Source organism: Echeneis naucrates, chromosome 17 (assembly GCF_900963305.1).
Source record: "Echeneis naucrates chromosome 17, fEcheNa1.1, whole genome shotgun sequence".
Lineage (NCBI taxonomy): Eukaryota > Metazoa > Chordata > Actinopteri > Carangiformes > Echeneidae > Echeneis > Echeneis naucrates.
In genome coordinates this window covers 9,854,537-9,869,273 of record NC_042527.1, presented here as the reverse complement: position 1 = coordinate 9,869,273, position 14,737 = coordinate 9,854,537, and the positions used below count along the sequence as shown (strand labels likewise).

At 42.9% G+C, this 14,737-nt stretch overlaps 1 protein-coding gene across 1 annotated transcript; it reads right to left on the bottom strand.

The window, feature by feature from the left end:
* Positions 1–1,059: 1,059 nt before the first annotated feature.
* onecut3b (one cut homeobox 3b) lies at positions 1,060–11,459 on the bottom strand. Its single transcript, XM_029524752.1, has 2 exons — positions 10,379–11,459; positions 1,060–1,400 (listed from the first exon to the last, which is right to left on the bottom strand). The coding sequence occupies exons 1-2, from the start codon at positions 11,457–11,459 to the stop codon at positions 1,060–1,062; spliced, it is 1,422 nt and encodes a 473-aa protein (XP_029380612.1).
* Between the last annotated feature and the right edge of the window lie 3,278 nt (positions 11,460–14,737).

The window sequence follows — 14,737 nt, the reverse complement described above, 5'->3', positions numbered from 1 at the left end:
CCTACACTCTGGGATGACACCTTTGAACACAGGGAGCATCATCCCAGTTTGATTGTTCTCTTCTTGTAACCTGAAAATGTCCTCTCAAATAGCTACATGGGCAATGGTCAAGTAGCTGTACAACAAGTCTTAAGAAACAAATGTTTATAAAAGGGTGTGTGGATTATCACATTTCATCTTTTTGTCTCAGTGTGTTTGGTGTTTGCAGGGCTACACTTAAGCTTAGACAGAGTGTTGGTATCTTTGCCCTAATAGAAATGTATAGTGCAGGCTGCAATGTACTGTGAGCCGGGTGGAGGTTTGAGCTGCAGCTCCACCAGCATGCCCTCAACATGTCCACTTATGGTCTAAATGGACAGCAGGTGGCACTGTGCCTCTGATGTGGACCGGGCTGAATCACTGCAGAGCAATTACACCCGCGGCGCACGCGCAGCATGTGAACATTGTGCACACGCACGCGCAACACACGCACAAGATGCAATGATGCAGAGGGGTGGTGTGTGTTTAGCTGGCGTTTTACAGACACTTGACACCCAAACGCACCTCTCAATCAGCCTCAGTGTCTGTCATTAAAATGATGAGGAGTGGTTGCTCACGGCCCACCAGACACATCAGCTTCTGATTTCGGATTGATTTTGAACACACAACATGTGGCTGCTTAAGGATTCCCTGTCTTAAAGATGGTGGTTCCTCGTGATTCTTTGGTGTATTTGCATCCTGGCAGCAGGCAAGCCCCTTCCTGCCTTTTTCAAGAATTAAACGTAAACCCACTGTGTGGTTCAGTGTGGGTGGATTTTCTTTGGTTTTCAGGTTTTCAGAAGAGCCACACTGTGAAATACAAGTTAGCCCCTACGAGTAACATTCAGATTAATAGAAAACAAACGGAGGACTGAGATGGTCTGATTCATCTGCACAAGTCCTCTGCACTGTGAGCAGATGAATCAGATGTGTGACCTAAAGCTACACACCCTATGACTCTCTGAGCGCACTGATTTAGTGTAAAACACCCCCCGCCCCGCAATCCTCCGTGCATCTGTTCAAGAATTTGCCCTGCCACCATCAGGCCTTGGAAAACGTCGTCCCAGAGGAGGTACCGGGTTGGATCGGCGAGGCGTTGTTGTTGCTGTGCACATGGCTGTGACCGTGCACCCCATGACCATGCTCCTCTGTGTCCCAGCGGTCCGGACAGCGGCGGCGTGAGTTCATGAAGAAGTTGGACACGGTAGAGAGCTCCAGGCCCAGCTGCTGGGAGATGGTGACCTGCATCTCTTTGGAGGGGCGGCGGTTCTCTCTGAAGATGGCTACCAAGGTGCGACGCTGCAGGTCTGTGAAGACCAATCGCTGCTTCTTTGGCACCTGGCTGCGCTCTCGTCCTCGGTCCTCCTCCTTACGTTTACATGCTGATGAGTCAAGAAATGAAGTGATGGAGGAGGGAGAGAGGGGGAAGGACTTAAAGTTAGATGAGTTTCACTGTCATCAAATTTGTCAGTGCTCCTGTGAAGATACGGAATTGTCTACACAGAACTGATGAAAATAAGCAATAATGCAACATATAGGCTGGTCAAAAATATTTTCTAGCTGCATTATCAGGGTCAGATGTCTTTGACTGATGATATAAAAGAAATGCAACAGAAATCAAGGCAGATATTGTAATGGTTCAAGGGGAAGTCAGTGTGTGCAGGCGAAGGGTTAAAATTAACCATTGACAGGTATCTTTGTATATAAATAAATATTAAAGTGTTTAGTTTCTAAGTTGTGAAATCTATGGAGGATTTGAATCTGAGAATAATGGCGAATACGTAGGTAATAAAAGCTATAGCATCCATCTCATCAGGGCACCAGGTACCAGTTAAATGTGGTCTAAACCAGTCCAAATGTCCGTCACAGTTGTCACGTCACCATTGGCAGACACATTTTTCCCTACGTAAACATGAAGTGTGAGTGTTTAACGTTGTTTTGCTGCATTAAATGTGTAAAAGGGGACCCGCTGCTGAGGAGTCGCTCATCCTTATTTTGAATCTTGATTCCGGCCTTTTGCCCCGCCCACTACCGTCGAGCGCGCAGGTTGCTAGGTGACCAAGCCTACCAAGATGGCGTCCGAAGTAAACTTCTGAGTGCAACTCAACACGTCTGGGCCTCCGTGAGACGAAGAACCAGGAATATTTTAGGGTTAAGAGTTTTTTTGTGCACCAACATCAGCGACAAGCGGGTGTGCCAGAACGGTAAGGTTTTGTTTATGTTGTTTGCTAGCTTGTAAGAGGTTAGTAAACATTAGTCAGTCTCTCGTATTTCTTTATGCTGTTTGTTATCTTGTAATCTGGCAGCTGACATAATGTTTGTAATGAAGCTAACTCTGGCCCTTTGTACTGTCACGGCTGTCACGGCACGACATGTTAACATGCTCTTCTCGGGGGCTTTCACTTTCAAATTGACATTTTAAAATTTGGTCGACAGTCATTATTTACTTAGGAACCTACCGTAGAGTCAAATCGTTGTTTTGTTTTGTTTTGTTTTTTTCATGTCAGTGAAATCTAACTTCCGGCATTTTGAACACAATTACTGACAACTCATTTTTGTAAAAAGGAAACAAGCGAGTTACCGTTTGTAACTTTCTATTACCAGTCAAGTTTTTCGTGCCTGTTATATTCAATATGTATATATATGAAAGCAAAATCATTTTCCCAGTTTGTCATGAGAGCCCAGATGTCGAACTGTCATTGAATGCAACAGCTTCAGTGGCGCCTGACAATAACATGAAAAAAAAAAAAAAAACAAACATTGAGGAGGCTAATTGTTCACTGGGATGGATTTCAGGCTAGTTCCAAATCTTTAGGAGTTGATTTTCAAAGTGCAGTGAAATGAAGTGAAACCAGTTGCCGCCTGGAGGATAAGAAATCAATCCAAAAACTTATACAGAGCTTGGAAAATAGTCATGAGTAATGTAAAGTGGGTTGTGTAGTCTGTGGATAATTGGTTTGTTAGAACTGGCAAAACACAAGTGGGATCCTACACTGGTAACATTAGAGAGGAGCATTAGTTAAAATTTGAATGTTATATATTTTACCCTCCCGATCTAATGATAATATTCTCTGTAAAAGGTCATGGTGGGTGGGTTGTTTTTATTGTTGGTCTGTGTGTCTGTGCTGAAACTGGAGGAGCGTGATGCGAAATGCTGACAAAGGAGCGGTCTGCCGTGCCTGGATGCACCGTCAGTTGGCTCGGCTCTAGCAGTGGAGACTGGAGGGAGTCTGTTCTGTTCTGCTGCCCTAAAAAGCTGCAATGATCGATTTTCCGCGGTTTTCTCCCGAACACGTGGTCCAGTAATCAGGGCTCCCTTCCCCACCCGATCGATCCCTATCGATCCGCGAGACAGAAGTGTATGTGTGTGTTTGTGCGCACATAGGCGCGCGCGTGTGTTGGGGAGTATAGCTCAAGAGCGCGCTTTGTGACAGACAGATGGAGAAGAAATTGTTTATCAGTGGAAGAACAAAGGAGATGTGGCGGATAAGAGTGGCAGTCATCCAGTCTGAGAGCTCTGGAAGAGGACAAAAGAATGACTCTCATATGGGTCTCTGATTATTTTTTTATTAAAATGAAAGAAATAAGTGTCCATATGCATGAGGTTTGGTCTATTGGGGTGCGTGGAAGAAGGAAAGAAACTGAGACTTAAAGTGTTTGTGTGGAGGAACAGGGAAGGGAGAAAGGAGAGGATGAGAGGAAGGAAAAGAGGGGGACAGGGAGTTAAGCCTGGCTGCAATGTGAAAGTGGTGTATGCAAATGATTGATGACTTTACAGCAGGTTTAGACAACAGCAGTAAACAGATTTGACTGTGAGGAAGGAGATCAATATGAATGTGCACATGTGTATGCATGCCAGTGTGTGAGCGTGCATGTATTTTAATTGCCATTGTTCATGCTTTGCTCCTGCAAGCAAAGCATAATTACAAGATATTTTCCTCAGCTGAAAGTAGGTTATATGTTTGTCCCTACATTACAGATACATCACTCTACCTTCACCCGACTTCTTCAACTGTTTTCCTCTTGTTGGTTTGCTCAATTGTTTTAATTTGCCCTCAGATTGATAGCCCCCATATTGATTGATCCGCACTTCAGAACCATTTCATGGAACGTTTATTCAATTGGTTCAGGCCTAGCCATGCCAGAACCTCCCCACGGCTCTCTAAGTGCTGTCTCAAACCAAACTCAATACTCCCTAATGTAATGACTGAATGCTAGTGCTAATATAGTGATAATTTAATATGTAATGCCTGTTTTTCGAACAACTTGTGCTACTGGCCATTTTACAATGCCAACACCACTCTGGTTCTCCTCTATCAGCTCAAACACAACGCTGCAGCTTGGAAGGGCTGCAGAACAACACAACCGCCATAGGAGTTAGCATGAGGCCTGGGTCTGCATGGTCAGTACATATTTCAGATAATCAATAGGTCCATTTCAAATGAGCCTCCTCTGGCCCCGTGAACATCCCCTTACCAAGCAATGAATAGGACCACAGGGAAGGAAAAGAAGGAGCTCCTCATTAAAGGGACCTCTCTTGAGACAGGAACCAAACCGTTGCATTCTCTCTTTAGATGCCTCATTACCAAATGGACTTTTCTGAAGAGACAAGTGGGGCCACTGAACAATCTCAAGTGGCACTTACTCATGTCGTTGCTTTCATATGACCTGGTGTCAACAATGCTAAAGGTGTCAGCAATTGCCGCTTTTCTTAATCTCAACCTTTTGCTGAGCCAAAGATTAACTCGCTGGCTGTACAGCATGTTAAATTGCACTCCAGCCTCCTCTAGAGCAGCTATGCTTTATAGCTTAAGTGGCTGCTGCTTCTACTTTGACTGTGCACTTACACACAAAGATGAAAAGAGCAGTAGGTGGATGTTGATTTTTGTCTGTTGTATTCTACATGTCAGTACCCCATTAAGAATTTCCAGCTGACTGCAATTTCTGTTCAGCAGATCCCAATTTCCCCCCTCAGCCATGTACTACATTTCATTCTTAGCAGTTTGATTATCATATAAAAAATCTTGAAATTGCTCCCCTTTCCCCAAAAATGAAGAATGAATGTGTAAATGTTTTTACTTGAAAAAGTTTCAACACAAGAACAATGAGGAGTTCATTCTCATTGTATCCGTGTTACTTGACCCAACAGTCAGAAATCCTGCTTGGATATGTTAAATTCGCTGTGAAAGACCTTTCCTTTCCAGCATAAAAAACTTGAAAATTGTCTTTGGTCTATCAATCTGTGAAACCCCCTCCATAGCTCATTTAGCAATTACATTTTTTTTTTTTTTTGGGGGGGGGGGGGGGGGGGGGGGGGGGGGCGAACTCCCCAACAAGCATAGTCTCCCGTGATGGCAAATAGGTAATAATAGCTGTGTTATACAGGCTAAATTAGACAACAGCATAACGAGCAGGCCTTTCTACCTAGTGTGTTTTGAAATGTTGGAAGTACTGAAGGGAAAACATGGGATTCTCAGATTGCATCTGGATGTCCTTTAAGGATTAAATTGAGACGAAAACCAATATATATGTGTCACTCACGCAAAAGTAGGCATTTAAACATCTATATATAATATCTAACTGTGTGTATGTATATATGTAGCCTGAGATGTAGTGAAATGAAATGACTAATCCAGACATAAACAAAAATCACTTTCTATATTCAGTGTTTGTGTAGGTGGATGAAGATGAGACATGAGACATGAGATGGATGCAGGTGTTTGTGTGTCTGGGTGTGGGTGGGCGGGTGTGTGTGTTAGGAGGAGGAGGAGGGAGGGAGGGGGAGGGGGGGGCAGACGGTGAACTAACCGCACCGTGCTGCTGCTAGTCGACGCCTGGACTGACGGATGAGATCGGGCTTTGTGTGCGGTGAGACGGGCCCTCTCCCGCCCTGGACGGACTACTGCAGGCGAGAAAGAGTTTGGCGTCAATCACTCTCTGTCACACCTCTCAGATGTACGCTTATTGATTGTATTGATCATATTATAGACCTATTCATTGCAGGGAGGTAAAACGCCCGAATGCCGCCCCCCCCCCCCCCCCCCCCCCCATACACACACACAACCACCTCCCATCCCCTTCGACCTCACCCGTAACAACACAGCAGCGGTGAAACCAAACCCTTAAAATACTCCCAATTGATTCGGATTGGATTATTTGAAAGCTTTCGTTTATTTGTCGGTGTAAAGCCTGTGTTGTCTTGTTCAGACGAGTGATCGGCAGTTTTACAGTCCGTTAGATATTGGCTTACAGTCTATAAAACCTCTGCGTGCCTTTTAAATGTTATTCATGCCTTTTCCCCCTGAGCAAATTGTGTACTGCATTTGCTCCGGAAAAACTCAAAAATTAGAGTTAATATTTCGTACCAGAGGGCACAAGTGTTAATCAAACTTTCTTTTCAAAATACAACAGAAGCTCTCAATACAAACGAAACTTTTAAAAAAGAGCCACGGAAAGAAACGTTGACGTGAGAGAGCTATTTATTATTTAGTTATTAGGAAATATAATGGCCATTTTTTTATGGCTGACAAATTTGGTCGAAATTCGGATATAAAAGGCCGTCATTCGACGGCAATTGTGCTTTATTTAAAACTCAAACACAGTATTTTTTAAGCGTTTACATTTCGGGATTTATACATTTTATTTTCTGTTGGCAAAAAAAGATAAATCATTTAGACTTCATTTTATGAGAATAGCAACAACAACACGAACACTTCACAGTTTTATTAATTGGAAAGATTATTATAATGTGTATAGCTATGAACTAGAGAAAAGATTTAAAATACGAATCAAATTTTTTGCAAAATATGCACTATTCATTTATTATTAATTCTCTTATTAATTAGTTATTAATTTTCTATAAAGGAAATCTATGTCTACTGCCCGACATTTAATTAATTATGTCTCAGGAGGCTCTGCTGACATATATTTGCAGCCAATTAAAAACACAGATGAAAGTTTCTGTGTAATCCATTTCCACTCATAAACAATAATGTTAAAGTTAAAATGAGAATTCAACTATCTCAAATCAAAGAAATCTGCTCTTTATTTATTTATCTTTCACCTTTAACATCAAACTACTGCTGTGTAAGATCAGAGTGAACTATCTATTCAACACCAGGAGGCCGTTTCCCTTCTCGCATGAAGGTAGATTATTTAAAGAAGTTTTTACTAAAACAATTTCAGGCTGTTAAATGTAAAAAAAAAAAAAAAAAAAAACTACTGCTGTCATGTTTATTATTATAATAAAATTTTTAATATCTGAAAACAAAATGGAAAGACCCTTGAAAATCTAAGCAACTGATTTATACATTTCTACCTTTTCAGTTCACTGAAGCATTCATAAACTACAGCCCTCCACCAATCATCTAAACACCTAAATCAGTCTGGTGTCCTTCATAAAAGGTCATCTCTAATATTTTGCTGGACTTTTTTTGCAAATTGTATGAAGCTACGTATAGCTTGTTTGTGCAATTCATTGTGGAGCCTGTAGGTTTCATAGGACACATTCACTCTTATTCACACACACTGTCAGAATATTTCACAATAGCATGTAAACATAGTGTCTATGCAAAATGACTACAGTCTGTGACACCCTGAGAGAGATCAACAGAGACCAGAGTTGAAATCGGGGTGGAAGGAAAAGGATCTTCTTTTTGATGCTGGTACAGAGCCAGAAGAGACAGAGGCAGGGGTAGGCAGGGAAGGAAGGAGCGAGAGAGAGAATGAGAGAGCTGAAGAGAGCAGAAGAGAGGAAATCAATACCGATTCAGAGCGAGTCAGATAAGCCTGAACAATGTATAGTGCAGACACACTCTATAACCCAGTCACACACACTCATGTGCATGTTGAAGCACTCACACAGATATGCTTGCACATACACACTGTGAATTGTGCTTGCATGCCTCCATAAAGACACATTACAATCCCCATAAAGCAAAGCAACCTTTAAAATCAAATGACATCACAACCTTGGATTGCTTTGAGGATTTGCTGACATGGGCAGAAAGCACTCATACAACTCAGTAGGCAACTGGATGCTCTGATCCTCTTTGTCTCGTGTAAAATGCTCCTCGTCTCTGGAATTTTCAAACATGTTAAAATATCAACCTTCCTGCCCCTTATTTCACTCAAAAGTCTTTGTTACAAATTAGCTTGGGAGGTTTGTTTTCTTGCTTCATAAATGTCTGAGTTTTCAGCACTCGAAGTCTACACCAACTCTGCTGGTGTCAAATGTGTGCTGTTTTGCAGGATGTTTGAGATGTAAACAGCGCTCTTCAAAGCCACTTACACACGTTCTGTGGTGGTGTTCAGGCAGTGAGACTGGTGTGTGGTCCTCAACTGTAAACCACAGATCTGACTTTGCTTACCTAGAAGCTGCTGTTACAAGCGCTAACATCAGCGCTGGCTTCCTTTCTTTCTTCCCCACTCCCTCCCTCTCCCTTATACTTATCAATTATTAAGGTCTGTATTGATCCTTTCACTACCCTGCCTCTATCTGGCTGTTCACACAAAGCCCAAACCTGCCTGCCCTCACTCAATCAATGGCATCTGCCAGCTCTTCCAGCTCTTTCTCCACGTCAGTTTATCTTTTCTCACCTTTGCACTTGCGACTGAAGTTTTGCAAAGCCCAATTTAGTCAATTTGGATTCATAAAAAATATGAGAAGTAGCAGACTGATATTAATCTTTCATAGCTGAAGCAAGTTTGACGGGCATTAAAAGATGGAGCTGGTAAGAGAGGCCAGTGAGGATGGGAAAGGGCTGTGTCTGCTGTTTTACTTTATGAAACACATTCTCTTTCTCCTTCTCCTTGTCCACCAGTCAATGTTTGTTATTTTCTGCGGTGCTTATTTTTTGAAGCCAAACAACCTGCCTGCCTGTTGCCAGGTTAACCAACGAAAGATTAGCGATATTATTTTCATGGGCTGCAGAGAGAAAAAGAGTGGAGAGAAAGAAAAACAGAGAGAGCACCAGGGAGTGGGAGAGAAGGGGGTTGGGAAGGGGAAACGGCCTTATTGATCTTCTATGTGCAAAGCCAGGCAAACACTGAAAGGACAGAGCTACACTATTAATGACACTCACAACCTCAGCTACTAATCCTTATCTATCTATCTATCTATCTATCTATCTATCTATCTATCTATCTATCTATCTATCTATCTATGTATCTATCTATCTATCTATCTATCTATCTATCTATCTATCTATTGATCTATCGATCTATCTAAATGTTATTTCTGCTGGTTGGTCAGAAAGCACTTCTTGGGTGTTGCTGAATAATATGTTGTCCATATTGCTGCACATTTGAGGGTTTTGTTGAAAAATTTTTCCCCATCACTCTTGGGTGTGAATTTCCAATAATTTTGTCACCCTTAGTTTTTTATCAGCATCAAAAACTCCATTCGCTATATTTTTCTTATCCATACTGGTCCCTGTTACCATTCACCATCCCAGCTACAATCAATATTTCATCAGAACTGTTCATGCAGCTTAACGTTCCCTTGAAATAGATCTTGGGATCACATACTAGTGGGGTTGGACGTAGATTTAATGTATAATCCATGTCTCATATGCTTTGTGCTTGTTTGTTTTGGGGCTTTTTTTTTTCTTGTTTTTTTTCACATATATATGAAAAGAATGCATCTTGGTTTAAATGAGTGAAATTCTGGTCACATTTTGGCAATTTTGCTGCACTGACAGCACAGTGCCTTGGGTTTGAGCAATCCTACCTGTCTATGTTCTAAATTTAGAGCTTTAACAACAGAGCACTAAATGAAAAGCCGACAGACCATGCGGTTGTTGCGTCTTTCAGCTCCGATACGAGAAGGCTATTGATCTGTGTGCCACATTTAAAAGGGAGAGTGGGAACTGTTGTATTGATCACGGCAGCCTGGGGTCACCCCGCTTCTCCCGCGCAACTAGTTGGCCCAGTCGCCCCACCACCGCGGCTGCGTGTTTATAGTCGGACACAGAGAGACAGAAAAAAGGCGTCGGGGGAGGGAAACTATTCCGAGGTTTATTGTGAATCAATGGCGATTTGCTATGTGCCGGTCAGAAATATAGACCCACAAATTTAGTAGCGTAAACGCACATGTACACGCCCAAAGTAATCATTAGTATCCTTGAATTCTGGAGCTGTGAATTTACACCAATTACGCCTTTGTAGTATAAAGTTTATATTTACGGTCAATTTCGGGAAGGCGATGCGCTTTGGTCTAGCCGGTTGAACTGTCCGTGGTGCTGAATCTCTCAGGCTCGCGCAGGTTTGGTGTGTGTTTTGATAATTTGGCTCATAAATGGGGGTCGAGGCCTGATCGGGTGTAATGTGAAATGTTAATACTGAAAGGGCAGCATCTTACCGGCCAGCCTGAGAGCAGACATCCTCTGAAACTCCGGCTCTTGTAGCCACTTCCACATCCTCCTGAAGGTCTCTCGCCCTGACTTGAGCTTACTCCAAGGTTTGGGGTTCCTTAGCAGGTCTGACAGGGTTCCCTGTGAACGACTCAAGATCCTCTGGGCGAATATGGCCTGTGGGATGGAGTATCGCTTTAACTCTGCCGTTATCCTCTGAGCCACCTCCTTTGTGTTGATTTCCTCCGCTTGGATGCCCGACCCCGAAACTCCCTGGCCGGCTCCGTGACCGTGCCTCTCCCGATCCCCGAGCATCACCGCGCCGTTTGCCTGGGAGTGGAGGTGACTGTGCGGGTGGTGATGCATGCCGCTTAGGTTGGAGATCATGCCGTGGCCGTGACCCCCTAAACTCCTTGCCAGGTGCTCTTGGTCGCTTCTGGACAGCATGGAGGCATGGGACTCAAACCCTGACACCGGAGAGAGCATCTTGGCGTCGGTGGAGAGGTGCGTACTTGGACCGTATGCAGAGAGCGGCTGCTGAGAGTTGTGCAAAGAACCCAGCCCGCTAGACAGGGGTGAAAGCGAGCCGTGCCCCATACCGGACACTGACATCTCTTTGGGGTAGTGACTGTACAGATTGCCCATGGACGCGAGCCCTCGGTGGTCCTCGCGCATCAACGTGAAGCTGCCGCTGACATTCCCGGCGGAGAGTCGTTGATGGGCGGCTGCATGGTGGTGTGAGTGCGGGTGGTGAAACTTATCCGAGACGGTTGATATCGGAGGTAGATGCTGCAGAGGGGTCAGGGTTGTGTAAGTGTTGCTAAGGCTCATCCCGGTCTCACACATGCTGATGGACTGGTGCAGGTGACCGGACAGCGCCGACGGGTCTGTCCGGTAGTCCCCGCCGGAGCCCTCCAGAAGCGAGGCCATGCCAGACACCATGGCTGACCGCGCACCGGCAGCGTGCGAGACCAGATTCCGAGGAGTGGAAGTGGGAGACGACGACGGCCGAGCGTGCGGGGAGCTCATGAGGTCCCCCGCCTGTGAGTGCGAAGAGACGCTGTGGAGGTTCTCCATGGTGAGCTCCATAGCTGAAAGGATATGTTTTCCCCGGTCCCACCCTCCCCACCCTCTCCCCGTGGCTCGCCCTCTTGCTCCTGTCTCACTCTCACTCAGAGACGCACTCTCTCTCTTACCCCCTATCCCTACCGGAGCGATAAAATTACATTTGAACGCCAATCCATTGATTAAAACTCTCCAATCAATCCAGGGCTGTAGAGATTGGGTCTTTTGTTCCGATGCAGAGCAGCGACAGAACCGAGCGACTCCGCAGCGTCTTGGCGCTTTATGCCTTCATGTGTATGGAGGCTCTCCAGGGCGATCTCTCATCTCTGGTCCAACAGCGCTTCCTCTAAGAGCAGGTTGAGCCACGTGTCAGAAACATGAGCGCGCGCCACTGTGTATTTAAAATGTGGGGCGGGTACGAGCAGAGGTTTCTTAATAGTCTTTCTCAATGGACTGAAAACGCAGCTGGTGGAAAAATAACCTCTTGTTGGATATTTCACAGCTTTAACTGATCCAGCGTTTGTTTTAGTTTGGAAACGAGGCCAGTGGTCTCTGTCCTCGTGGCGTTTGAATTTGCGCGTGTGTACGTCTGTATCTCGCTCCTATTTGTGCACGTTTGACAGAGACTGACAGGTGATGGCCTTAGAATGTTTTGCACAAAATACATTCAGTATCAGTTTCCGGACACAGGAGTTCCTTACAGATAAACTTTGTTTTCCCACGGACTGTATGGTTTTGCATTTATGCGCTTAGTGATAAACCTGATCGAAGTATTGATTGACAGAGATTAATGACGTGGCGCAAAGGGAGGGGGTGGGAGTGGTTGGGGGTGACGGAGGTCACAAAGTAAGATCCTAAGGCTGCAGACAAATGAGACAGCGGCACGCTGTTTGGTTTGTGCGAAGTTCACTGAAGAGAGATGAACTTCAGTTTGTGGTTTTATCTCCAGGGAATGTCTTTATATAAGATAATATTCTGTTAATATTTGTTTCATATGAAAGAAAACAAACAATCAAATTGAGAATGGACTGCTTTAAAGTGTCGCCAAAGAGAATTTATGAGACTTTGGATTCAATTTTCTACATATAAATGCACACAGCACTGTCTTCAGTTGGCTAATTTGCAGCTATGGGAAATAAGTAAGTTAAAATAAATAATGTGTAACTCTTTAACAGTGCTAACAATAAGGAAAATAGATTTAATTACAACGACCACAACTACAATGACAAAGGTACTGTACTATAATGGCAGGTAAATTCACATTATAACTATCATTATAATGATAATAATACTAGTTCTGTACTTAGTGTGGAATATGAATTTCTTGTCATTTATTTTGCACACAGTCAGTATACTCAGTGTGTGTGTTCAGAAAATTAAAGAAGCCTAGAAACAAACTGATTTTTTCGTAGTTCATTTGGCTTTTACATTTTCAAATGGAGTTTTGTGGGTTCTCAATTATTTGCTGCAGAGTACGATTTAATAAATGGTCAGTTGAAAAGAAAATATATAGGTACAATTATCTCTGTCCATTTATTCTGGAGTGTTTATATAGGCTATGTTACCAAAAAATCTTTGATACAAATGAATTAATTAAACCAAATGATGCTTAAATAATCTTATAAAAAAATGCGTGATTTTTAAACAATTCATCTTGTAAACATGTTGATAAAGCAAATCTTTCGGCCTACTTCTACATTTTTCACCTGACATTTTATCATTTAAACCTTAAATAAACCAACATCGGAATAATTCTGTTTTATAATACAATAGTTCTGTAGGGTAATAATTAAGTATGCTGTGTGTGTGTGTGTGTGTGTGTGTGTCCTCCTCCATTTTTTTTTCATGTGAAATTATAGGGATGCAAAGCAGCACATAGTCTCTGACACACATATCTATTTGAGCAGATATATTTTGCCCTCTGTGAGATTCAGGCCTCCTATTCTTCACAACCCCATATCAGCTAAACTCAGTAAAAGCTGTTTACTTCTTTTAGTCGCCAGGTTTTAATCCGAAATATATATTGTAAAGAGTCTTGTAGGCCAAACATTCATTCAATCATTCATCTTCTACTGCTTATCCGTTTCCGGGTCCCGGGGGTGCTGGAGCCAATGACAGCTGACTGGGTGAGGGCGGGGTACACCCTGAACAGGTCACCAGTCCACCAGTCCATCACACACAGAGACAGACAACCACTCACTCACAATCAGACCTACAGACAATTTAGAGTCACCAGTTAACCCAAACATGATGTCTTTGGATGGTGGGAGGAAACCCACGCAGTCACGGAGAGAACTCCACACAGAAAGGCCCCAGGCCGGGAGGGCCAAACGTGATTTTGTTTGTTTTTTTTTTGGTAGTAAAGTACAACCCATAAATTAAAATGAAGAGATCATCTGTTATTTCTGGTTATCATAAAGCTCTGTGGTTAAACTGCTTCCCCTAAAGTTCAGAAATTGATCGCCGCCTTCGATATATTGATCATCGATCCCTTCATGTTCACTCGGCGGTGTTTCCTAAACACAGAGACATTTGTGTGAGGTCGTTATAGTGGGTAGGTTTTGACCTGTAGCACGCAAATGACTGACAGCAGAAATATGTTGAAAAATAAATGTCAGCCGTGTTGTTTTATTATCTATTGAGTAAAGGACCATTAACGCGCGGCCTCTTCCGCTTCCAAAGAAGTTAATAATGATATACGCACTTGCTTGTAATTTAGCTTCTTACATCGATGTGATTCAGGAACGGGAATTTTTCCTTTGTGGTCCAGAATATAAAAATGTGTTATTTTATTTCATCAAAAAAGGAAAAACCTTCAGCGAAGTAGTTTTTCTGGTTAAATATGAATATCAAAATAACTCCATGTTGAACTTTGAGACCAGACTCTGTTTCTGACAGAGGCCATGAGACAGCAAACAGCGCATTCAACTGGTTTATAGCATTTATGTTGGTGTCTGCATTTATTGGAAACACTGTGAGCTTCTTGTGCGTGTGTGCGTATATTACAACAAAACTGGGAAAACAGTTTGTATATTAACTGAGTTCTTAGGCTCTATTTATTGTTTTATCTGGGCTAATGTAGTATTTGAAAATCTGAATTTAAGTTTACATTTCTAGTGTTACACATAACTTTACTGAAAAAATCTTGAAGAACTGGAAATTAGAAATAACAATTAAAAAGTAAAGTTATGGATAACACTAGAAATTTAAACTTAAATTCAGATTTTACCCCATGAGAGGAATCCATCCCACAGGCCTGTCACAGAGGAAGCCAGATGAGTTATGGCCTTTGAATAAAGAAA

Coding starts and splice junctions, on each gene's coding strand:
- onecut3b (XM_029524752.1), bottom strand. CDS start 11,459: ATGGAGCTCACCATGGAGAACCTCCACAGCGTCTCTTCGCACTCACAG. Junction 1,401..10,378: donor GTCTGCTCTCAGGCTGGCCG/GTAAGATGCTGC, acceptor TTGACTCATCAG/CATGTAAACGTAAGGAGGAG.